Source organism: Scyliorhinus torazame, chromosome 8 (genome assembly GCF_047496885.1).
Source record: "Scyliorhinus torazame isolate Kashiwa2021f chromosome 8, sScyTor2.1, whole genome shotgun sequence".
NCBI lineage: Eukaryota > Metazoa > Chordata > Chondrichthyes > Carcharhiniformes > Scyliorhinidae > Scyliorhinus > Scyliorhinus torazame.
In genome coordinates this window covers 95,900,730-95,927,070 of record NC_092714.1, presented here as the reverse complement: position 1 = coordinate 95,927,070, position 26,341 = coordinate 95,900,730, and the positions used below count along the sequence as shown (strand labels likewise).

Below are 26,341 nucleotides of genomic sequence, written 5' to 3'. Positions count from 1 at the left end.
CAAGTCCTGCAAGACACAAGACGAAATGCATGATTAGACCGCGGGCTGGAGTGGGAGTGGGGGTGGGAGTGGGGGTGGGGGGTGGGGTGGGGATTGTTGGTGATGGAGGGTGAGGGTGGTGGGGGGTGCCGGTGGGGTGCGGTGAGGCAGGTGTAGGGTGAGGGTGGTGTGGTGGAGGGTGAGAGTGGTGGGGGGTGAGAGTGGTGGGTGGTGAAGGTGGGGTGGGGTGAGGGTGAGGGTGGTGTCGGGTGAGGTAGGTGTAGGGTGAGGGTGGTGTAGGGTGAGGGTGAGGGTGGTGTCGGGTCAAGGTGATGTAAGGTGAGGGTGGTGTAGGGTGACGGTGGTGTAGGGTGAGGGTGGTGTAGGGTGAGGGTGGTGTAGGGTGAGGGTGGTGTAGGGTGAGGGTGGTGTAGGGTGAGGGTGGCGTATCAACACATGTGTCATGGGGAACCAGAACTCAGCGGGGGGGGGGGAGGTTTACGCGTGTGTGGGGGGCAGGGTTAGTGCCAGGGGCATGGTGCTGCCTACTCACCCTGGCCACCCTGAAGAGGTTGTGAAGTATCTTCCACCACTGCATGCTGGTCCGGACGACGTTGCCCACGGCGCTGACCAACTCTGGCACCTGCGCCCAGGCACGACCAACGGCGGCGGCTGGCAGCCTCCTTCCCAGGCCAGGGTACATGATCATCCTCCTCTCCCCCATGGCGTCCAGGAGGGTCTCCAGTTCCACTTCGGGAAGTGTGGAGCTGCTCTCCTTACAGCCATCTTGTTGGCTGGGAAAAGTATGTGTGGGGAATGAAGCGTGTATATGCGGTTGCAGCTTGTCAGCCTCCTGAGTGTCAATCGCCCCGGCGAATCCGGCATCATTTTTCATGAGAATTGATTGGGTTCCACGTGGCGCCGGTGCCAGCCCTTTAATAATAGCGGAATCGGTGCAGGTATGGCACCAATTTTTTTGTTGTGACAGTCCACAAATTCTCCATTGCCGTCAACACTTAGGGCAAGATTCTCTAGGCAGGATTCTCCAATAATGAGGCCATGTCCCCACTCCAGCGTCAAATTGTGGGCGTTTCACTCTGGACTTTGCTGAAGAAAGTCCAGAGTGATTCTCCTACCTGAAGGGGGCTAGCAGGGCCCCGGAGTGCTCCGCGCAGCTCTGCCTGCCAATACGGGGCCCTGCACTTCCGATCGGCGGACTCACACCGTGGAGCGGCCGCAGAAATATAGCCCCCCCACCCCGAGATTGCGCGCACCCACGGATCGATGGCCCCCAATCGCAATCCTGGCCGTCCGTGAGGCCGCCAACGGTGAAGGATCCCCCATTCCCCACCAGGGAAGCCGCAGACTCACTCCGCAGCCGCCACCGGTCGTTCCCGACAGGCAAAACGTGGTTAGAACAACTGCGTCGGGAACTCGGCCAGTTTTCGCGGAGAATCGCCTCTGTCAATGGCCCCCTACCTGCGCCGTGTAGATCGTGTCCGGGCGATTAGCGACAATTCCCCAGTGACCGGAGAATCACGGGAATGGTGTCGCACTGGATTTCGGCGTCAACACCCATTCTCCACCCCGCGCTGATCGCGATTTCGGTGCGGAATTCTCGGCGAATTCCGCCCACTATTCCCCGATGTAGTTTTCAGAATCACCAATTGGGCGGAGAATCCCTTTTTACGACAAAACCAGGGGCGGCGCCTGTTTGATGCAGGTTTTGCATGCTCCGCCCCCTCCAAAACAGCAGCATCGCGGCGCGTGTCACATGTCGTTGGGACGGCCTCAACCCGTCACCCAAAGGCCCTCCCCGATGCTCTGCCCCCAATGGGCTGAGTTCACAAGGGTGCGGTTCACTTCTGGTCCCAGTCGTGCGGGAACTCGGCGTGGCGAATGCGAACCATGTCCAGCACTGCCACAGTCGGGCGGGAGCAGTGCTGCTGGCCAGGGGGGCTTCCGCGAGGGCTTGGGGGACTGGTGGGGAGTGTCCAACGGGTAGCGAGGGGGTGTCCAGGGGGGCACTATCTGGAAGGTCGGGCCCATGCACGGCCGGCGCCATGTTTTACAGCGCGACTGCTGCATGTCGTTGCTGTGCGCATGTGGGACCACGGACCCGGCCATTCTCCGGCTGTTTATTTTGTGGAAGCCGGGACTTTTATGTGGCACGGTTGCTAGCCCCTCACCGGTTGCAGCATCGGTGAGGGGCGCCGCCGATTTTTTCCATGCAAAACGCCACAGATCCCCCGCCCGATGTATTTTTCCTTCAACTATTAGGCCACAATTTAAAATAAATCACTTTGTTTTATTAGCAGGCACAAAACTGTCAAGTAAAGCAAAAATTATGGAAGGATTGTATTCAAATTGTTACCTTAATTTTACAGACTGAACTGACATGAAATGAAATTTGTTCGCTGACATTTTGTTCATACATTATGGCAGCAGACAGAAGGCAAACCGTCAGTATTATCTACTAGAATTTGACGTGTCTGTATTACGGAATCTAATTAAGCAAATGTATTGATTTTAATACCTAATTTTTTTGACTTCACTTTATTAGTTTCGGTATATAACTCCTATGAACACATAATACAATGAAAGAATATGTAATTAGTGCATCTGAATTCAACAATTTGTTTTGCAGAACTGCTGCTACACTGATATACCAAGCCCAGAAATAGATTTGGTAAAGTAGATTATTTGCTAATCAGAATTTGTTTTAGTGCTTCAGATTCACATTTTTCTTAATAAAAAATATTCTTCATGTGAGAAAAGATCAACTCGCCTTAATATACAAATAATCAGCCTCTCACAGTATGCTGTAATTTGCGCTTTGAGTAAAGAATACGCTTTCAAAATGAAACTCAATGACAACTATAGCATTTTCAGATAACTAAGTACGACCAGCATTTCTCAGAGTTTATTTCCTGCCACCTGCTATTTTACAGATTTTTAAAAGTTGTGTAATTCATTTATAAATGCTATTTTTGATGCATCCCTTATGGCTTAAAAGTAAAACCATCAGTTGGAACCTTGCCAAGGAACAACTCATGAATTAATTCCCCAAGTAATATCTTGAGAAAACATACTTAAAATGTGGACCTGGAGCAAAAGAGGGAAATGAATATCAGCCAATAAATTAGGATTTGGCAAATATTTTCTTTGAGGAGGACATTGCAAAGAATTAAAGCCTGGGAACTAGTCAAATTAATTTGGGCTTTTTAGTTATCAACAAACATACTGAATTAAATGGAGGAATTGCTGGTAATCTTAAGATTAATGTATGTTCTATATTGAATTTGATACTCAGTAAAGATAAACAATAATTTCACAACCCATTTTCAACTGTAAAGCTACCAGAGTGATTGTGATTCAGTTAGCTGCCTCAGATTTGATATGAATTCAGCCCTTATCTGGGGAGTTGTTGAGCTTTGAGTAGGATTGACTCCTTGAGTAAGTGGTCAATTTGAAAAATGGCATTCACCAGAAATGTTAATTGGGAAGACACAGGCTATATTTTCTCTCCATGAAAATGAATGGACATTCGGACTGTTCTCCAATGCTCCCTCTAAGCACTAGACCTTATTAGGAGTGCTCGAGACCTTATTAGGAGTGCTCGAATGGGATATTAGTCTTATTGTGCCTGGAAATACTCTCTGAATGGACCTATCGAAGAATGTAAAGGCTCTTTTTCATCCCAATGATGAAGATGTCAAAGCTATTATCATTGAAACATTGCTCGAGGTGTTTCAATGCTGCCCAAATCAATCATGATAGCAGCAGCAAATGGGCACCATTATGAGACAATGCTTACCACAAATTCAACCTGAACATCCCTTCCTTTGTCCATGCTAGTTCAGGCCACAACTTCAGATATCAATGGTGGAGCCATGGCTCAATTTTACACTTCCGTTCCTCTCCCTCACTATCCCTTTTCTCCCTGCTCATTGGTATCACCAAAGAGCTGCCAGAATGGCCTGAATTCCTCTAATGAGAGCCAGGGAAAGGCCTCCTATCCCGACCAGTTGATGATGTCTTTGGTCCCCAGTAGTCTCCCAAAGCTTTCTTTGTTCTTCCTCAAACTCGATCCCGTTCAGCACTGCCTGGTTCTTTCCAGGAGCTATGAGTCGGCCCTCGCTTCGTGCTTTTCCAGTCGGAGTTTGACATGAATATATGTATAATTCTTGACCCAAGAAACAATGGGCTTGATCCTCATGCTTTCTCCAAAAACATTCAGTGGAATACAGGTGTGACTGTCAGAGAATTATAGCACAATTCGAATAATTAAAAGTTTCCAGAAGTGGATGAATAGTCCATGAATCATAGAAACATAGAATTTACAGTGCAGAAGGAGGCCATACGACCCATCGAGTCTGCACCAGCCCTTGGAAAGATCACCCTACTTAAGCCCACGCCGCCACCCTATCCTCGTAACCCAGTAACCCCATCTAACCTTTTTTTTGGACACTCAGGACAATTTAACTTGGCCAATCCACCTAACCTGCACATCTTTGGACTGTGGGAGGAAACCGGAGCACCCGGAGGAAACCCACGCAGACACGGGGAGAACATGCAGACTCTGCACAGACAGTGACCCAAGTCAGGAATCAAACCTGGAACCCTGGAGCAACTGTGCTGAAATGTCAATGCATGGTAGAGTTGAGATTGCATTTATCTTTTGCAAGATGACTTGAATGATATCTTTATTTGAATATGTAAAGAAACGTTTCATATAACCATTTTTTAAGGAGAGCAGAACCATAAGTAAAGCCATAAAATGTTTGACACAGGTTGAGCATCTCAATTTATTCTGAAATTGGTGAAGAAATTAGAGTATACTTCAGAAAGGCAAGTCTGCACGTTCTCCCCATCTCTCCATGGGTTTCCTCCGCGTGCTCCGGTTTCCACCCACAAGTCCCGAAAGACGTGCTTGTTAGGTGAATTGGCCATTGTGAGTTCTCCTTCAATGTACCCGAACAGGCACTGGAGTGTGGCGACGAGGAGATTTTCACAGTAACTTCATTGCAGTGTTAATGTAAGCCTACATGTGACAATAATAAAGATAATTAGATTATTATTATTATATGCATCTGAAGTAGTCAGACAGGGTGCAGTGAAAACAGGTGTGGAAGTGAGGCTCTTCCTTATTGTCTGCCCTATTATCCAACTATTGATTTCAATTGGTAAAATATTGGGTGGATTCCGTAATGGAATCTCCACACGATTTTTCTATATTCACTGTGCCCAGGAGATCCAATACGCACAGCAACAGGAAAATCTGCCCCCAATGAAAGTTAATTTTTAAAACTGATGAACATCTAAACAAACCTCTTTGAGCTGTGTGGGAAGGCAGACTGGTGTTTGCAGAAGGACAAAGATAGTACTGAGAAACAGTCAATGATCTAATATGAATCCTTGTCATTAAAAGAGTGTTTTGCACTCTCACAATTTCACCTTTTATGGTATTCGAGAGGTACCATTTGAGAGGCTTTGAGCATCTTGTGTTTTTACTGTGGATTGCACTTCATCTATTTCTTCAAAATGGTATTTCCTCCTGTAGTAAATCCGCGATAACAAAGTGATGATAAACATCTCCATTATGAGAAGCTGCTGGTTCATATCTGGAAAAGATTGAATTGCAATTGGTTAAGTTAAATGACTAATTACAATAGGCCATTTGTGAAAAAATATATAGAATTCTTAGGGCACTTTTGTGTGGCTCTCTCTGGCAGCATGGAAGATTGCTAGCAATGAGCACAGGTTGGATGTTTAGGCTACAATGTTAGAGCTCTATTTCTGACCTGATGTTAAGGCTGGAGAGATCCTAGAGAGAGGAATGGACAGATAGTCTGAGAGAGAGTGTGTGTATGAGAGAGAGGATGGGCAGAAAGAGGGCATGTGAGGGAGAGGGGGTTAATGGGCAGAGTGAGAGAGAGAGAGAAATGAGCAGATTGTGTGTGAGAGTCAGAGGCAGCAAAAAAGCTCTCGAATGTCAAACAAGTCTCGGAGGAAAATATTGGGGTGGCCTCGGCCAGCTGTATTCCTCAGTCCAAGCCTGGTGGCAAGAGTTCAACGGTGGCTGTGTGAAGATTGGTGTGGTGGTGGGAATGAGGGCGGGAGGTGGAAGTGGGGTTGGGAACTGGGGGTGGGCACAGGGTGGTTGGCTCAGACGGAGCTGACAGGATCAGGTACACAGGCTCATAAAAGAATTTTTCCAGCACACCTGAATGGGAGGCAATGGGATCCAGGCCAGCATGAGGTTTGGGTGGTCCTGACTCCTGGCAAAGGTGGGTGGGAGCGGGAGCAGGGGATAGGGGTAGAATTAGAGAGATGTGTGAAATGTAGACTGCTCCGCCGGTCTGTCCAGCACCGTCACCTCCGCTCCTCTGGTGAAGTGTCCCTCACATTTTCACCAGAGTACATCACCCTGGCAGTCGCAGAGCAGAAGGAAATGGTGTCAGAGGAGGAGACAGAAGCAGTAGAGGAGGGTGGCAGCGACAGAGGTGTAGGCAGTGAAAATGGAGACTACAACCACAATTCATGGAAGAAGAACCTGAAAAAGGACAATGTAATTCATAAAGCACAGGTCCTTTCACTAGCAGGTGTGTCTTAATGAAAAAGCTGATAATTTGTGCTCTTGGCCATTGCAAATTATATGTCTATGAGCTTTTTTTCAGTTTCCTTTCTCTGTCTGCAGATTCCCACTAAGACATAGGGAGCAGATGGCATCACTGCATCTCCAAATCCCAAAGGTTTGGGATAATGCTGTTGCGATGACAGCAGTGCTGATGATGTTCCTCTCAAGCATTCAAGCAAAGAGTGCATTAGAAGACGTGACTGTGGCCAGTATACATTTTCTCCAACTGCAACTCATTGGGTGGAATTGTCATTTTTTTGCGAAGTGGTGTCTGAGGCAGGAACAGCAGGGGGCAGCTCGCAAGAGACCTAGCTGGTTTTACCCACCAAATCTTTAACATTCTGAAAAGAAAATGATGGAGGCTGATCCCAAGACGTCATACTGGAAGAATGGTAGGTGCCCCGATCTAAAAAAAAAATTAACAAGTGTGGCTGGATGACACTGCTGCCTCACAGCACCAGGGACCCAGGTTCAATTTTGGCTTTGGGTCACTGTCTGTGTGGAGTTTGTACATTCTCCCTGTGGCGCGTGGGTTTCCTCCAGGTGCTCCAATTTCCTCCCACAGTCCAAATATGCGCAGGTTAGGTAGATAGGCCATCCTAAATCGTCCCTTAGTGTTCAAGGATGTGCAGGTTAGGTTAGGGGATAGGATGGGCTGGACAGGGAAGTGGATATAGGTAGACTGCTTTTTCGGAGGGTTGGTGCAGGCATGATGGGCTGAATGGCCTCCTTCTGCATTGTCGGGATTCTATGATTCTGTGACTCTCCCAGAAGGACACAGGGCCCATCCCACAGACATGGGACCCCCGCCCCAGGAAACTTCACCCACAGACACAACTCCCTCAGGGAACCTCCCTGCAACCCCAAACCTCCCATAGTGGGACCCCCATTATGTCATTTAAGGGGCACGGGGACAATCTACTGAGGAAATCCATATGCATGAAAGGCATTTTGAGACTGGACTTTCCATCCCCACTGCCATTCCCGGCCATTGTCTTTCACCATGTTGGTTAATAGTGTATTCTCATAGATCTGCATGAACAATTAGGTGCCAAAAAGTAAATAGTGCATGAAAAGAAGGCAGCCCTGCAGCAGGAGCTGGAGGCAGACAAGGTGGTCCTCCAGCAGACAGTGGAGGCGGTTTCTGCAATTAATCAAGGCCTCAAGAGGTATTTGCGGGAGGTATCGTGCCTCAATTTCAGACTCCAGGGTCAATTTCTTACCACCTACATGCAGAGTAATATGGATCTTTATATAACTGCAACAGCTATCTTAGTGCTGATGACATTCTAAGGTGAATTATTTTCTTACTTTCTGTTGCAACATGAGGACCACAGCAGCCTCATGTGGAGACATTGCAGCCTGGACCATACCTTTCGTAGCGGGAACCCTACCCAGATTGAAGCCTGTCCCGTAATAATTTTCAGTCAGGAAGACAAGCACACGCATGGAGGAACTTTATATGGCAATGGCTGGAAAGATAATGCTCCAGGCAATATTATATATCATCTGCATTGATGCAGAGTTTATATATGTATAGTAATTTAGTCAATATTTACAGATTTTGCACGGAGGCTACTGATAAGTTCTCTTTTTTATTTTCAGGTTCAATTGCAGGGTGGCTCAGTGATCATTGAACAGTAATAAGAAAATATCACAGCCCAGAGGACGCATTATTGGTTAAGTCCATGGCCGCTGCTGTATGGGTGTTAGATATGTTCAGAGGCAACATTTATATGGTCACATATATCCTCGCTTCATAAACGCTGGCACACATGACACAGCAGAATCTCTGCTATCACCAAGGAAGATAAGCACGTTCAAAGGTCGCCCTCCACCAACACTATTTTCTTAGATTCCATTCAGTGTTGATAGACTATCACAGCTCTCCCTGCTGCCTCAATTGTGACCAGTTGTGACTTCAACTGTTTCAAGTAGTTGATGCTCATGGCCTGAATTTCCTCACTGGCAGGTTTTCAGGTGGGGGGAGGGGCATGAAATTGAAGGAACAGGATTGCCCCTGGTTCCCTGCCCCAAATTTTTAGGCTGGTTTTGGGAAGGCTGAAAATGAAAGGACTTAGGCCTCGGACGGGAAATGTGGTGTAGGGGAGGGCATCTCCATTTAAAGCCCCCCCCCTCACAAACTGGCCTCTGCCACACACCTCAATCGCCCAGTTTCCATCCCGCCAGGCCTTCACTGCCCCCTCTGCCCTGGGACCCCATAAACCTACTTTGCTGTCATGTCCTGGGTCTTAGGCTCAGGTTCCTCTTCAGTCTGCTGCATGTCTTGTTGCTTCAGGGATTAGAGAGCTTCCAGCCATACACATTGAATGACAGCTCTCGAAGCCGGGATTTTCTCTTGAGTAAGGTGCGAAGTCCCAACTACATCCAGTTGACGTCCATTTGAGCGTTCAATGGCAGAGGGGCAGTCAGTCGGCAGGGATGTGTTCCCTGCCGACTCTTTGGACCATGGCAAAGAAAACCCCACCATCCGAAATGTTCAGGCCCCTGTTTTCCCTCTTCCCTCCCATCATCAGCATCTTCAATCCATCGATTGAAGATGAAGGGGTTGAGTGAGGAGGAGATCTCAAAGGAGCTAAGCAGGCTGGACAATTACATCACAGGGAAGATCATGAACAGGAATTCAAAATCAGCCAAAATCAATCAGCCATCTGGTGTAATGTGCAGTTAATGTGTGTTTGCTCCCCTTTTTCCAGCAATAAAATTGGTGCAGATTTTACTAAAACCTTTATTCTGAGTTTTGTTTCTCTGGGGTCAATTCCGCAATTTAGCTGCGTATAGTTGCCATTTTTCTCAACACATTTTGCAGAGCTTTTAGACAAACTTTTATTCTGAATATTTGTTGGGGCATAACTCCAAATCTACAGAATCAGACTTAATAACCATAGAATCATAGAATCCCTACAGTGCAGATAGAGGCCATTTGGTCCATTGAGTCTGCACTGACCCTCTGAAAGAGCACCCTACCTAAGCCCGCTCCCCCGCCCTATCCCCATAACCCCACATAACTGTTAGACATTAAGGGGCAATTTAGCATGGCCAATCCACCTAACCTGCACATCTTTGGACTGTGGGAGGAAACCGGAGCACCCGGAGGAAACCCAGGCAGACACAAGGACAACATACAAACTCCACATAGTCACCCAAGTTTGGAATTGAACCCGGGTCCCTGCCGCTGTGAGGCAGCAGTGCTAACCACTGTGCCACAGTCTGCCCAATCCTGAGTACCTTCATCCACACAAATACATGTTGGAAGGCGACTGTGCACCTCCAGAATTTTACACCTGTTGATGCTCATTCGAGGTACACCAGCAATAAAAATCATCAAATAAACTGGAAAAGTAACCAGTTTGGACCAGCGCCGGTAATATCACCAGTATTACTGGCACTATCTACTGGAACAGCAGCCCTGAACGGTTCTTATTTACCCGTTCAGAACAGGATCTGGCTGATGCCAGTATCTCTGGAACTTCCTTCTGGGCTGCACCAGTGAGGGAAAAAAAACTTTGCTTGCACAGTGAATATTATAAAAAACGTTTACATACCCATTGTTAAGCAGAACTGTACCATAAGCAAAGTCAAATGACAATGTCTATCTGTAAATACATATGTACCTTTTATTCTAACCACACTGAACCACTTAGGGTTGCAGAAATGCACAGGACTAGTAAAAATCATTGTTGTACAATGGCGGGAGGGTGAGCTGTGAGGAGGATGCAGAGATGCTTCAGCAGGATTTGGGCAGGCTGAGTGAGTGGGCATATGCATGGCAGATGCAATATGTGTAGAAATGTGAGGTTTTCCGCTTCGGTAGCAAAAATAGGAAGGCAGATTATTATTTGAATGGGTTTAAATTGAGAGAGGTGGACTTTGGTGTCCTCATGCATTAGTCATTGAAAGTAAGCACGCCGATACAGCAGGCAGTAAAGAAGGCAAATGATATGTTAGCCTTCATAGCGAGGGAATTTGAGAATAGGAATAGGGATGTTTTACTGCAATTGTTTAGGGCATTGGTGAGGTCACACCTGGAGTATTATGTGAAGTTTTGGTACCCTTATCTGAGGAAGGATGTTCTTGCTGTGGAGGGGATGCAGCAAACGTTTACCAGGCTGATTCCTGGGATGGCAGGACTGTCAAATGAGAAGAGACTAAGTCGATTAGGATTATATTAATTGGAGTTTAGAAGAGTGAGAGGAGATCGCATAGAAATTTATAAAATTCCAACAGGATTAGACAGGGTAGATTCAGAAAGAATGTTCCTGATGACGGGGACGTCCAGAACTAGGGGTCATAGAACAAAGAACAAAGAGCAAAGAACAATACAGCACAAGAACAGGCCCTTCGGCCCGCCAAGCCTGTACCGGTCATGATACCAACCTTGGCCAAAGCCCTCAGCACTTCCTTGTGCTGTATCCCTCTCTCCCCATCCTATCCATGATTTGAGGAGAAGGAGTAAACCTTTTAGAGCTGAGGTGAGAAGAAATTTCTTCACCCAGAGAGTGGTCAATCTGTGGAATGCACTACCACAAAAAGTAGCTGAAGCCAAAACGTTGTGTAATTTCAAGAAGGAGTTCGATACAGCTCTTGGGGCGAAAGTGATATGAGGGGACGGCTGGATCAGGGTTTTGAACTTGATGATCAACCATGCTCGTAATGAATGGCGGAGCAGACTCAAAGGGCCGAATGGCCTCCTCCTGCTTCTATTTTCTATGTATGTTTCTATGTATCGATCTGATATCACCTAAGTAAGCTTGACAAGTAATAAGAAAGCTACATGCTGTTTCCTCAACCAGGTAGTAAGTGGTATGAAAGTGATGGATTTATGTTTAACTGTGTCAATGGTAACAGCAAAGTGGCAAGAAGGAAACCTTTGTTTTATGGTGTTACAGCACATTTCTCAAATTTAATTTAAAATGATATAATTTTGAGGGGCAAGTTATGGCGTACAATAGATTTAAGATAAAATCTTATCTAAGCAACGTACATCCTCCTCTGGCTGTGGGTGAAAATGGAGGTGCACAGGCAATGCCGCCTGACAATGCTGTTATGTTGATGATAGCAGCTTGCAGTTGAGTAAGAATGAATGAAATCTGTATAAAAAAAGCAGAAAATTAAAATGACCGAGAACAACATAAACCATGAGAATAGGGCCACATTGTAGGCTTTAACAGTTGGTAATTTCTTGAAGTTGTTAATTTGACTTTTCATGCTGATTAGTCAATTAATTAATGGATTAATAAAACTGACTCAGATGAGCACAGGGTGATTGTTACAAGTTCAGGTCTGCCTTAAATAGTCTCTTGGGTACAACAATGTTGGTCAATCATGCAAACAGATCGAGTGCCCAATCTAAACTTCAGCAATAGGACTGCCATGTGATTTATGTTGCATACTGTCTCCTTAACACGTACCCTCATTCATACTTCACCAGTCTTTTAAAACATTTGGTGGGACAAGGTCAGGTATCAATTGTTAGGCCACTTTAATTCACAGATGGAAAATGAACATTAAAAAATGATAGTCAAAGACAATTCCTGTTAACTTAGAATCATAGAATCATTACACAGGCCATTTAGCCCATTGACTCCATGCTTGCTCTCTGTAGAGCAGTCCTATTCCCCAGTTTTATTCCTATAGAAAGTTTATTTCCCTCAAGTGTCCACCCAATTTCCGTTTGAAATCATTGCTCATCTACATTTCCACAACTCTCATCGGCAGAAAGTTCCAAGTCATTACCACTCGCTGCACAAGAAGGTTCTTTCTCACATTTCCTTTGCATCTCTTGCCCAAAACCTTAAATCTGTGCCCCTTCATCCTTGTACCATCAGCCAATGGCTTTTCCTTTTCTTTGTCTCCCTTATCTAAACCTATCATAACCTTGTACACCCCTATCAAGCCCCCTCTAAATTCCCTTTGTTGCAAGGAGAACAGCACCTTCTTCAACCTAATCTTTTCACTAAAATTCCTCATCTGTGGAAACATTCTAGTTGATTCTCCTCTGCATCCTCTCAAGGACTCTGACATTGTTCTTGAAGCGTTGTGACCTATACTGGATGCAATTCTCCAGTTGTGTCCTAACCAGAGCTTCATAAAGGTTCCGCACAAATTCCTTTGTACATAGTGCCTCATTTATGAAACCTTAAATCCCATATGCTTTTCTAACTACTCTCTCAGTATATTCTGCCATTTACAAAGATCCATGCACATAAATCCCCTAGCCCCTCCGGCCCTGAACACTCTTTAGAACAGTGGCATAACTTTATCTCTTCAGCCAAAATGCACCAGCTCACATTTCTCTGTATTAAATTTCCTCTGCCATTTGTTCTTTGTTTCTGTGGTCCCAGCCAGGAAAAGGGTAGGCTTGCCAATTCTGGTTGAAGTTATCTCTGGCAGTTTGATCACTGACATTTGACCATGTTAACATCTGTTTATAAAGAAAGCATCCTTGGCCGTAAGTATTGAGTCTGCATTTGAAAGCCCAGGAGAGTTCAAGGCGTTTTGTTTTCCTTTTTGTCTCCAGTTCCCTGGATAGGACTGGGTATTTCCACATCAAGCAAATAAAAGAGGCTCTATGGACTTTTACATTATAAAGTTTCATAAAAGTCTCAGTTAAAGGAAGTGTTTCTTAAATAAATTTAGAGTACCCAATTAATTTTTTTCAATTAAGGGGCAATTTAGCGTGGCCAATGTACCTAGCCTGCACATCTTTTGGGTTGTGGTGCGAAACCCACGTAGAGAATGTGCAAACTCCACATGGACAGTGACCCAGAGCCGGTATTGAACTGGGACCTTGGCGCCGTGATGCAGCGGTGCTAATCCACTGTGCCACCATGCTGCCCTTGTTAAAGGAAGTTTAAGATTTTTGATTATTACTTTTGAACAACATAAGTAAATGCTTAATTAAGAATTGTAGAGATAGTAATGCAAATAATTCAATCTTGAAACACTAATATCTTAGTCCACCTGTGTGCTATTTTCCTTTAGTTGTACACAGTAAAACACAGTGAACAGCCTATATAACCCTGAGTAAAAATAATGAGGTTAATAGTAAATGTTATCCTATTTGGTTGGCAATCCCATTCATGTCCAATATGAGATGATTCATTTCCACTCATAGGAAACATGTGCCCGTAGATTCTGTCCCATGAGGTTCAAACGAGCCTGGTACCAAACATTCTTTTCAAAAGAGAATACGCAGTGGCGAGTAGCTGTAAAGTACTGAATCCAACCTTACCTGATAAAGAGTGAATTTAGGGATTATCTTCTGATTTTTAAGTTCACCTTTGACTTTGTTAAAAACAATCCCAATTGGCCACAGTGCAACTATTGTGGACACACCAAGGGAAGTGTTAATCCATATTGCAGGTCCACTTGGAGACAGCTGTCAAATAAGAAATCCTAAACAGTTATGTTCATTGAAAAAACATCTAACTATTGTCAACACTATACCACAAATTGTTTTTTTTGCAATTATCAATGGAGCGCGTCTCCCCCCACCCCGCCTCCACGTAGAGCACAACCCACCTCCCACTATTCCTAGAGATTAGACGAAGAGCCCCTAAAAGAGGTTCGCGACTGGCGCCAAATGGAGCACGATGCTCCCAGCCTGAGGCACCAGGTGCAATCTGATTCACTCCCTCACTGCGTGTGAACCAGACTGGCATATTTAAACTCATTTAGGCATGCATTTCCGGGTTTTAGCCGGGTTTCCCAGCTCCTGCGATTCACCACCCCCACTGGCGCAACGTGCGACCAGCGGGATTCATTACTGGTCTCCATCAATGGAGACCAGGCGTGATGACCACACTGGGGGATTCGGAGGTCATTGGAGCCCCCGAGAGGTCAGGTACAGGGCAGAGCAGTGCTCTTGCACCCTGGCAGTGCCACCCAGGAACTGTCAGGTTGGCACTGTCTGGGTGTCAGAAGGGCACGAGCAGGGTGCCAAGGGGCACTATCAGGGTGCTGGGGGACAGTCCAAGGTGTCATGGGGCACTGCCAAAGCGTGGGTCCTGATAGGGGGCCTAGCCAGGAAAGGGAGTAAATTGAGTGGGGGGACCTGAAGAAGGGGCATGAAGGGAGAATCTGAAGGAGAGGTGCATGGAGGAGGCGGGCCTGAAAAGGGGTGTGCTTAAAGGGGGTCCTTAAAGTAGGAGGTCTTTTTTTTTAAAAAATATTTTTATTCAATTTTAGCAAAATTTTCAACACAAACCCCCCCCTTACAGAAAAAAGAAAAGCATAAAACACACAGATCAACATCGTACACTTATATCGTGAATTCCCCCAATGTACAAACCCCCCCATGAAACAATAACAAACACCTACCCGAAACCACCCCCCCCCCCCTCCTCCCCTGGCTGCAGCTGCTGCTGACCACCTCCTAAAGTTCCGCTAGAAAGTCTAGGAACGGTTGCCACCGCCTGAAGAACCCTTGCACAGACCCTTGCAAGGCAAACTTTACCCTCTCCAATTTAATGAACCCTGCCATGTCATTGATCCAGGCTTCTACGCTTGGGGGCTTCGCGTCCTTCCCCTGTAGCAGAATCCTCCGCCGGGCTACCAGGGACGCAAAGGCCAGAATACCGGCCTCTTTCGCCTCCTGCACTCCCGGCTCGTCCGATACCCCAAATAATGCTAACCCTCAGCTTGGTTTGACCCAGGTGTTCACCACCTTAGACACAGTCCTTGCAAAGCCCACCAAAACTCATCCAGTGCTGGACACGCCCGGAACATATGGGCGTGGTTCGCTGGGCTCCCCGAGCACCTCACACACCTGTCCTCTACTCCAAAAAACCTACTCAACCTCGCCCCTGTCATATGCGCTCTATGAAGAACCTTAAATTGTATCAGGCTAAGCCTGACACAAGAGGCGGAAGAATTAACCCTACCCAGGGCATCAGCCCACAGACCCTCATCTATCTCCCCCCCAAGCTCCTCCCATTTACCCTTTAGATCCTCCACCGAGGTCTCCTCCTCTTCCTGCATCTTCTGATATACCGGCGAGACCTTGCCTTCTCCAACCCACACCCCCGAGAGCACCCTATCTTGAATCTTACGTACTGGAAGCAGCGGAAATTCCCTCACCTGCCGTCTCACGAACGCCCTCACCTGCATGTACCTGAAGGCGTTTCCGGGGGGCAGCCCAAATTTCTCCTCCAGTGCCCCAAGGCTCGCAAACGTCCCATCTATAAACAGGTCCCGCATTCTTTTAATTCATGCCCGATGCCAGCTCAGAAACCCCCCATCCATTCTCCTTAGGACGAACCGATGGTTCTCTCGGATCGGGGACCAAACCGAGGCCTCTACCTCACCCCTGTGGTACCTCCACTGCTCCCAAATTTTCAGAGTCGACACCACCACCGGACCCGCGGTGTACCTTGTCGGCGGGAGCGGGAGCTGTGCCGTTACCAGCGCTCTCAGACTCGTGCCCACACAGGACGCCATCTCCAGCCTCTTCCACGCCGCCCCCCCCCCCCTCCATTATCCACTTACGGATCATCGCCACATTGGCAGTCCAGTAGTACCCACATAGATTGGGCAACGCTAGCCCTCCTCTGTCCCTGCTACGCTCCAAAAACACCCTTCTCACCCTTGGGGCCTTATTCGCCCACACGAATCCCATGATGCTCCTGCTGACCCGTTTAAAAAAGGCCTTAGGGATCAGGATGGGAAGGCACTGGAACACAAAGAGGAACCTCGGAAGGATCGTCGTTTTCACCGACTGCACCCTACCCGCCGACAGTGGCAACATATCCCACCTTTTAAACTCCTCCTCCATCTGCTCCACCAGCCACGTCAAATTGAGCTTGTGCAGGGCCCCCCAACTCTTAGCCACATGGATCCCCAGGTACCGAAAGTTCCTTTCCGCCCTCTTCAGCGGAAGCTCGTCTTTCTCCCTACCCTGGTCCCATGGGTGTATCACAAAGAGCTCACTCTTCCCTACGTTAAGCTTATATCCGGAAAAGTCACCGATCTGCCTGAGGATCCGCATAACCTCCGCATAACCTCTGGCATCCCCTCCACTGGGTTCGCCACATACAATAACAGGTCATCGGCATGCAGCGACACCCGGTGTTCCTCTCCTCCCCGAACCAGTCCCCTCCAGTTCCTGGACTCCCTCAGTGCCATGGCCAAAGGCTCAATTGCCAATGCGAACAACAAGGGGGATAGGGGACACCCCTGCCTTGTCCCCCGGTACAGCCGAAAGTGTTCCGACCTCCTCCGGTTCGTGGCCACACTCGCCACCAGGGCTTCATAGAGTAGCCTAACTCACTGATGAACCCCCTCCCCAAACCCAAACCTCCTCAGCACTTACCAAAGATACTCCCACTCCACCCTATCGAAGGCCTTCTCCGTGTTCATAGCTGCCACTACCTCCGCTTCACCCTCCACTACAGGCATCATAATTACGTTGAGGAGCCTCCGCACATTGGTGTTCAACTGCCTACCCTTCACAAATCCCGTCTGGTCCTCGTAAATCACCCCCGGGACACAGTCTTCAATTCTGGTGGCCAGCACCTTCGCCAACAACTTCGCGTCGACGTTGAGGAGCGAGATCTGCCTGTACGACCCACACTGTAATGGGACCTTGTCCCGCTTCAGGATCAGCGAGATCAGCACCCTGGACATTGTCGGGGGCAGGCCCCCCCCCCCCACCCCTCCCTCGCCTCATTGAAAGTCCTCACTAGTAGTGGGCCCAACAGGTCCATGTACTTCCGGTAGAATTCCACCGAGAACCCATCCGGCCCCGGGGCCGTACCTGCCTGCATGCTAACCAACCACTTAACCAGCTCCTCCAGCCCAATCGGTGCCCCTAGCCCAACCACCTGCTCCTCCTCCACCCTCGGGAACCTCAGCCGATCCAAAAATCGGCGCAACCCCCCCTCCCCCGTCGGGGGCTCAGACCTGTACAGCTCCTCATAAAAGTCCCTGAATACCCCATTTATTCCCACCGCACTCCGCACCGTGTTCCCCCTCTATCCCTAACTCCCCCAATCGCCCTCGCTGCCTTCCGCTTCCGAAGCTGATATGCCAACATCCGGCTCGCCTTCTCCCCATATTCGTACACCGCCCCTTGCGCTTTCCTGCACTGCACCTCTGCCTTCCTGGTAGTCAACAGTTCGAATTCGGCCTGGAGGCTTCGTCGTTCCTTGAGTAATCCCTCTTCGGGGATCTTTGCATACCTCTTATCCACCCTTAATATCTCCCCCACCAATCTCTCCCTCTCTTTCCTCTTCTTCCTCTCCTTATTATCCCTAGTGGAGATTAGCTCTCCCCTGACCATCGCCTTCAGCGCCTCCCAGACCACCCCCACCTGCACCTCCCCATTGTCGTTAGCCTCTAAATGTCTTTCAATGCACCCCCGGATCGCCCGCTCACCTCCTCATCCGCCAACAGTCCCACATCGAGGTGCCACAGCGGGCGCTGATCCCTCTCCTCCCCCAACTCCAGCTCCACCAAATGCGGGGCATGATCTGAGATAGCTATGGCCGAATATTCCGTGCCCTCCACTCTCGGGATTAGTGCCCTACTCATAATGAAGAAGTCTATCCGGGAGTAGGCTTTATGGACGTGGGAAAAAAAAGGAAAATTCCCTGGCCCCCGGCCTGGCAAATCTCCATGGGTCCACTCCCCCCATCTGGTCCATAAACCCCCTAAGCACCTTGGCCGCCGGCGGCCTTTTACCTGTCCTGGATCTGGAGCGATCCAGTGCTGGGTCCAACACTGTGTTGAAGTCCCCCCCCGTTATCAAGCTCCCTGTCTCCAGGTCTGGAATCCAACCCAACATGAACCCGGCATCGTCCCAATTTGGGGCGTATACATTCACTAGTACCACCCGCACCCCCCTGCAGCTTACCACTCACCGTCACGTACCGACCTCCATTATCTGCGACGATGTTCAGCGCCTCAAACGACACCAAGATCGCCACCCCTCGATTCTTCGCGACCAACCCCGAGTGGAAAACCTGCCATACCCACCCCTTTCTCAGCCTAACCTGATCCTCCACCTTCAAATGCGTCTCTGGAGCATAACCACATCTGCCTTCAGTCCCTTCAGGTGCGCGAACACACGGGCCCTCTTGACCGGCCCGTTCAGGCCTCTCACATTCCAAGCTATCAGCCGGATCAGGGGGCTTCCCGCACCGCCCCCCCCCCCCCCCCCCCCCCCCGCCGCCTACTAGCCATCTCCCTTTCTAGGCCAGCCACATGCCCACACCCTCCATTCCTCCGGGAGGTGGACCCCCGCCCCGACTCCCTCTCCGACTCCAGCTCCCCTTTGGCCAATGCAGCAGCAACCCAGTCCCCCCACCACCCCCCCTCCCCCCCCTGCTACCCCCCCTCCCAGCTAGGTCCCCCCCTAGCTGTATTGCTCCCCACATGGCACCCCCGTAAATCAGCTGACTCCTGCTGACCCCGGCCTCTCCCGCCACTCCCTCGACCCCCCCAGTGTGAGAATCTCTCCTCCCCCTCCTGGCAGTCAGCGTGCACTCCTCTCCAACACCGCCCTTCCTCCCGCTCCCTTCCTTCCCTAGCGCAGGTTGACAGCAGCCGGCGCGGAGGGAAAGAGTGCCCCCACGGCACAGGCCCAACTGCGGATTGGTGGGCCCCGACCGCGGGCCAGGCCACCATGGGGGCACCCCCCGGGCCAGATCCCCCGTGCCCCCCCGAGGACTCTGTAGGCCACCCGCAGAGCCAGGTCCCGCTGGTACGGACCTGTTTTGATTTATGCCGGTGGGACTAGGCCCATCGCGGAGCAGAGAATCGCCGGGGGGGGCGGGGGGGGCACTGCCAACGTTCCCCGACCGACGCGGCGCGATTCCCGCCCCCGCCAAAACCCCGGCGCCGGAGAATTCGGCAGCCGCCGTCGGGGCGGGATTCACGCCGCCCCCCCCCCCCTGTGTTTCTCCAACCCGGCGGGGGGGTCAAAGAATCCCGCCCCTGATTGAGTAATTTCTGAGCTCCAGTTGGCACTTAGCCATTGATGCTGGTGGAGATCAGTAACCTATCATGTAGTTTTTAAAAATTTGTTTGCAGGATGTGGGCGTCACTGGCTGTGCCAGCGTTTGTTGCCCAACTCTGACTGCCCTCCATTTCAGAGTACTTTTGAGAGTCAACCACACTGCTGTGGATCGGGAGTCACATGTTGGCCAGACCAGGTAAGGATGGCAGATTTCCTTCCACAAAGAGCATGGGTGAACAAAACAGGTTTTACAACAATTGACAATGGTTTCACAGTCATCATCCGACTTTTAATTGCAGATTTGTGTTGCACTCAAATTTCATCATCTACCATGATGGGATTTGAACCCAGTTCACCAGATCTTGCCCTGGGCTTCTGGATTACAATACCACTATGCCACTGGACATGGATATGGACAATAGTGTTGAACACACACTACTAATCATTGGATAGCGTTCAATGATGTGGCACTCTCAATGATGAGAGTCATTTAGAGTTCTAAGCCAGTGTTCTGGCAGCACAATCCTCTCTTCAGAACACTCCCTGCGGTCACTCTCTTTGAGAATCTTCATTGAACATTCCATTATAGAGGCACTGAGAACCATAGAATGAAAGAAAGGCTACAGTGCAGAAAGAAGCTATTCAGCCCATTATGTTTCAGCTGGGCAAAAAGGATAAAAAAGAAGCGAGCCGTTTATTTTAAACCCACTTTCCAACACCTGGGGCGGGATTCTCCGACCCCACGGCGGGTTGGAGAATCACCGGAGGACGGCGTGAATCCCGCCCCGCCGCTTCGACGCCGGCTGCCGAATTCTCCGGCGCCGGTTTTTTGGCAAGAGTGGGGATCGCGCCCCGCCGGTTGGGGGCCGTTGGCAGATTCTCCGGTCCCCGATGGGCCGAGCGGCCGCCCGTTTTCGGCCAGTCCCGCCGGCGTGAATTACACAAGGTCTGTACCGGCGGGACCTGGCTCTGAGTGCGGCCTGCGGAGTCCTCGGGGGGGGTGCGGGAGGATCCGGCCCCGGGAGGGGCCCCCACAGTGGCCTGGCCCGCGATCGGGGTCCACCGATCTGAGGGCGGGCCTATGCAATGGGGGCACTCGATCCCTCTGCGCCGGCCTGTGTAAAGCTCTGCCATGGCCGGTGCGGAGAAGAAACCCCCTGCGTATGCGCAGGAATCACGGCAGCGGTGTCTGGGAACGGTTCAATCCACTCTTTGCCCCGGTACGGCCCGCCCGCCGGATACTGGAGAATCCCGGCCCTGGTCTGTAGACTTGCCGGTTACAGCACGTAAGATGCAGAGGCAGGTACCGTTTAAATAAGTTGAGGGTTTCAACTTCAACCACCAACTTATGCAACAAATTCCAAATGCCCACCATACTCTGGGTGAAAAAACCTTTCCTCAGGACCCTCTAATCCTTCCACCAACCACCTTAAATCTATGCCCCTGGTAATTGAGCCCTCAGCTAGGGAAATCCAGTCTTTCTTGTCGACCCCATCTAGGCCCCCCTAATTTTGTACACCTTAATTAGATCACCCCTTAGCCTTCTTTGTTCTAAGGAAAGCAACCCTAGCTTATCCAATCTCTCCTTGTAGCCGCAATTTTCAAGTCCTGACAACATTCTTGTAAATCTCCTCCGCACTCTAGCCAGAGTGATTATGTCCTTACTGTAATGTGGTGATCAGAACTGTACACAAAATGCCAAACCAGCATTTTCTATAATTCCATCATTTTTTTTTTGTATTCAATACCTCGCCCAATAAAGGAAAGCATTCAGTCTGCTTTCGTGGCAACCTTGTCCACCTGTCCTGCCACCTTCAAGGACGTTTGTATGTGCACTCCAAGATCTCTCACTTCCTCAATCCCTCTCAATATCTTTCCATTTATTGCTCTGTTTACCATCTGTAAGTGCACTACTTCAATCCTACTTCTCTGGATAGAATTCCATTTGCCACTTCTCTGCCCACCCATTAATATAATTGTGGAGTCAACAGCTATCCTCTTCACGAACAAGTACCCAGCCAACTTTTATGTCATCTGCAAATTTCCCAACCTCCCATATTTAAGCCTAAATCATTAAATAATGATGTGATTATTTAAAGAGAGAATTACAGAATGACCCAGAATGAGCTTTGAAAAATGAACTGCTTAGACAGCAGCTCAGAAAAAGGGCAAGATTGACAATTTCCACCCTGGAATAAAACTTGCCAACTTATCACCAACATTTTTATTTATCCTACTCAACTATTGCATGTAGCTCAACAGGGAATAAAGAACGTACGTCATCCAGACTGAATGTCCCATTCACCCAAAGGACTAATGTGAAAATCATTAGGACTGGCCGCAAGATAGCTAGCTGAAATGTTCCCAATTTCAGCATGAACATCAGGCGCCTAAAAAGAAAGAGTCAGACATTAATATATTTGGGCAACAGTTTATAATGTCAAATATAGGTCTTCCATTCACTTTTAATATATTTAACGATCTTAACATTCTGTGGAAGGCCATGGGATGTATTTGTTGCTGCATTAAGTTTAGATGCTCAAATTCAAGTGCCAATCTAATTATTATATTTTTGCAAGCTAATGGCAGGATAAAGGGTAACCTTGGAAACATTGGGTGGGATTCCCAAAATGGGGCTATGTCCCCATGCCAGCGGGAAAACCGGCGCCAACCACTCCAGCGTCAACAGCCCCCGAAAGTGAGGAATTCTCCAATTTCTCGGGGGCTAGGTTGACGGCGGAGTGGTTGGCGCCACTCCAACCGGCAGTGAAGGGCCAGCAGGAGTTCACGCAAGCGCGGACCGGCCGGCGTGATCTCGCGCATGCGCAGATCGGCCGCCGTATTTCCCCGCATGCGCAGACCGGCTGGCGTATTTCCTCGGATGCGCGGGGGTTCCTTTCTGCACGCCGGCCCCCAGGCAATATGGCGGAGCCCTACAGGGGTCCGGCGTGGAGGAAAGAAGGCCCCCCATGGAACCAGCCCACCCACAGATTGGTAGGCCCCGATCACAGGCCAGGCCACCGTGGGAGCCCCCCCTGGGGTCAGATCCCCCCGTACCCCCTCCCCAGGACCGCCCCTGCACATCTACCTGCCAGGTCCCGCCGAGCGTGAGGTGAGTAATACACGCCGGGGGGACTAGCCAAACCTTTACGGCCATTCGGCCCATCGGGGCCCGGAGAATTGCCGGTGGGGCCGCTGTCAATGGCCCCCAACCCAATCTCTCCTCATGCAACAATTCTGCCATCCCAGGAATCAGCCTGGTGAACCTGAGCTGCACTCGCTCAGTAGTAAGTATACCCTTTCTCAAATAAGAAGACCAAAATGTCACAGAATACTCCAGGTGTGGTCACACCAAGACCCTGTATAGCTGCAGTAAGACATTCATGTTTTTGTTCTCAAATCCTCTTGCAATGAAGGCCTTCCTAACTGCATGCTCTACCTGCATGCTCTACCTGCATGCTTGCTTTTCCTGACTGGTGCATAAGGACAACTAGGTCCCTTTGTACGTCAACATTTCCCAATCTCTTATCATTAAAATAATACTCAGCTATTCTGTTTTTATGACTAAAGTGGATTGCTTCACACTTATACTGCATCTGCCATGTATTTGCCCACTCACTCAACTTGTCTAAAATGCCTTGAAGCCTCTTTACATCCTCCTCACCACTCACATTCCCACCCAGTTTTGTGTCATCTGCAAACTTGCAAATAGAACACTTGGTTCCTGTAGCGCACAAAGACTCCGAGAGACGAATAGAGTGAAGTCGATGAGGCTTTATTAAGCGTGACTGTTCCCCCGCAGTTCAGTAGTAGACTGCCTGCGGGGGAGGACTCCTGGTTCTTATACTCCGCCTTCAGGGCGGAGCTAGAGGTCAACAGCCAACCAGGACCCGGGATCTGTCAGCCAATGACATCACGGCTTCACAGTCCCACATGACCCCTAATGCATACTACCACATTCACTCCTTGTTAAAAATGAACCCGGCGGGGTGATGCTTCGCATGGTGGTAAGGGTTTACAAGGCTGGTCCTGGGAGGAAAACTTTCGCATGTTATTACAGTATGTACAAGGTTTTTTTTTGTTTCGAACTATTTACAGTAATCATCAGGAGAAAAAGACAAAATGTTCTCGTTAAAAGTCCACATATTGTAGTGTTAGATCGACGCCACGAGTCGGTCGGGTGGTCTGGTCGTCCATGTCGATCGCCTCGGCCCCGGTGGTGGTGGTGGTGCTTGTTCCGGTGTTGTCGTCTCCGGGAGCCTTACGGTTTCAGCTTGGGCTTCACTCCTGGTCGGGCCTGGGAGGAGGACCGATCCTCCTGGGAAGGGGGCGGTCGCGGGGTGCGGCGGTGGCAGGAAGGGGGTGATTGGAGTCGGGGGGGGTGTGTGTGTTGCCGGCGGGCACCAGATCTCGCAGGGAGACCGTGTCCTGTCGGCCGTCGGGGTACTCCACGTAAGCGTACTGCGGGTTCGCGTGAAGGAGGTGAACCCTTTCGACCAACGGGTCCGACTTGTGCGCCCGCACATGTTTTCGGAGCAAGATGGGTCCTGGGGCCGCCAGCCAGGTCGGCAGCGACGTTCCAGAGGAGGACTTCCTGGGGAAGACAAGGAGGCGCTCATGAGGCGTTTGGTTAGTGCTAGTACACAGTAGTGACCGGATGGAGTGGAGGGCGTCCGGGAGGACCTCCTGCCACCGTGAAACTGGGAGGTCCCTGGACCGTAGGGCCAGTAGGACGGTCTTCCAGACCGTGCCGTTCTCCCTCTCTACTTGCCCGTTCCCCCGGGGGTTGTAGCTGGTCGTCCTGCTATACCGTTGCTGAGCAGGAACTGGCGCAGCTCGTCACTCATGAAGGAGGACCCCCTGTCGCTGTGGACGTATGCGGGGCAACCGAACAGTGTGAATATGGTGTTCAGGGCTTTAATGACTGTGGCCGCGGTCATGTCAGGGCAGGGGATGGCGAATGGGAAGTGGGAGTACTAGTCCACCACATTAAGGAAGTATGTGTTGCGGTCGGTGGAGGGGAGGGGTCCTTTGAAATCCAGACTGAGGCGTTCAAAGGGGCGGGAAGCCTTAATCAGGTGCGCACCATCCGGCCTGAAAAAATGCGGTTTGCACTCTGCGCAGATGTGGCAGTTCCTTGTGACTGTACGGACCTCCTCCAAAGAGTATGGGAGGTTGCGGGACTTAATAAAGTGGTAGAACCGAGTGACCCCCGGGTGGCAGAGGTCCTCGTGGAGGGTTTGGAGGCGGTTAATTTGTGCGTTGGCACATGTGCCGCGGGATAGGGCATCGGACGGCTCGTTCAGCTTTCCGGGACGATACAAGATCTCGTAGTTGAAGGTGGAGAGCTCGATCCTCCACCTTAAGATCTTGTCGTTTTTGATTTTGCCCCGCTGTGCATTATCGAACATGAAGGCTACCGACCGTTGGTCCGTGAGGAGAGTGAATCTCCTGCCGGCCAGGTAATGCCTCCAATGTCGCACAGCTTCCACTATGGCTTGGGCTTCCTTTTCCACTGAGGAGTGGCGGATTTCTGAAGCGTGGAGGGTTCGGGAGAAAAAGGCCACGGGTCTGCCCGCTTGGTTAAGGGTGGCCGCTAGAGCTACGTCGGAGGCGTCGCTCTCGACCTGAAAGGGGAGGGACTCGTCGATGGCGCGCATCGTGGCCTTTGCGATATCCGCTTTGATGCAGCTGAAGGCCTGGCAAGCCTCTGTCGACAGAGGGAAGGTCGTGGTCTGTATTAGGGGGCGGGCCTTGTCTGCATACTGGGGGACCCACTGGGCGTACTATGAAAAGAACCCCAGGCAGCGTTTTAGGGCTTTTGAGCAGTGCGGGAGGGGAAATTCCATGAGGGCGCGCATACGTTCGGGGTCGGGGCCTATTATCCCATTGCGCACTACGTAGCCCAGGATGGCTAGCCGGTTTGTGCTAAAAACGCACTTGTCCTCGTTGTACGTGAGGTTCAAGGCGTTAGCGGTCTGGAGGAATTTTTGGAGGTTGGCGTCGTGGTCCTGCTGATCGTGGCCGCAGATGGTTACGTTGTCGAGATACGGGAACGTGGCCCATAACCCGTGTTGATCAACCATTCGGTCCATCTCTCGTTGGAAGACCGAGACCCCGTTTGTGACGCCAAATGGGACCCTTAGGAAATGGTATAATCGCCCGTCTGCCTCGAAGGCTGTGTACTTGCGGTCACTTGGGCGGATGGGGAGCTGATGGTAGGCGGACTTGAGGTCCACGGTGGAGAAGACCTTATATTGGGCAATCCGATTGACCATGTCGGATATGCGGGGGAGAGGGTACGCGTCTAGTTGTGTGTACCTGTTGATGGTCTGGCTATAGTCTATGACCATCCTTTGCTTCTCCCCTGTCTTTACTACTACCACCTGTGCTCTCCAGGGACTATTGCTGGCCTGGATTATGCCTTCCTTCAGTAGCCGCTGGACTTCGGACCGAATGAAGGTCCGGTCCTGGGCGCTGTACCGTCTGCTCCTAGTGGCGACGGGTTGGCAATCCGGGTGAGGTTTGCAAACAAGGATGGGGGTTGAACCTTGAGGGTTGCGAGGCCGCAGATAGTGAGTGGGGGTATTGGGCCGCCGAATTTGAAGGTTAGGCTCTGTAGATTGCACTGGCAGTCTAATCCCAGTAATGTGGGGGCGCAGAGTTGGGGAAGGACGTAGAGCCTGTAGTTTTTGAACTCCCTCCCTTGCACCGTTAGGGTAACTATGCAGAAGCCTTTGATC

General features: G+C 50.0%; 1 protein-coding gene and 1 long non-coding RNA gene across 2 annotated transcripts in view; one reads left to right on the top strand and one right to left on the bottom strand.

Moving 5' to 3' along the window:
* The window catches only part of LOC140428003 (uncharacterized), a 92,111-nt gene extending 82,751 nt beyond the window's left edge, over positions 1-9,360 (top strand). The window contains exons 3-4 of the long non-coding RNA XR_011948680.1: positions 6,680-7,011; positions 8,225-9,360. This is a non-coding gene — a long non-coding RNA (uncharacterized lncRNA). The remainder of the gene's footprint in view (positions 1-6,679; positions 7,012-8,224) is intronic.
* slc51a (solute carrier family 51 member A) overlaps positions 4,774-26,341 on the bottom strand; it is a 68,403-nt gene continuing 46,835 nt past the window's right edge. The window contains exons 5-9 of the mRNA XM_072513945.1: positions 21,877-21,988; positions 13,875-14,021; positions 11,625-11,730; positions 5,437-5,603; positions 4,774-5,023 (exon numbers count right to left, since the gene is read on the bottom strand). Coding sequence (XP_072370046.1) covers positions 5,440-5,603; positions 11,625-11,730; positions 13,875-14,021; positions 21,877-21,988 — 529 coding nt within the window. The 3' untranslated portion in view covers positions 4,774-5,023; positions 5,437-5,439. The remainder of the gene's footprint in view (positions 5,024-5,436; positions 5,604-11,624; positions 11,731-13,874; positions 14,022-21,876; positions 21,989-26,341) is intronic.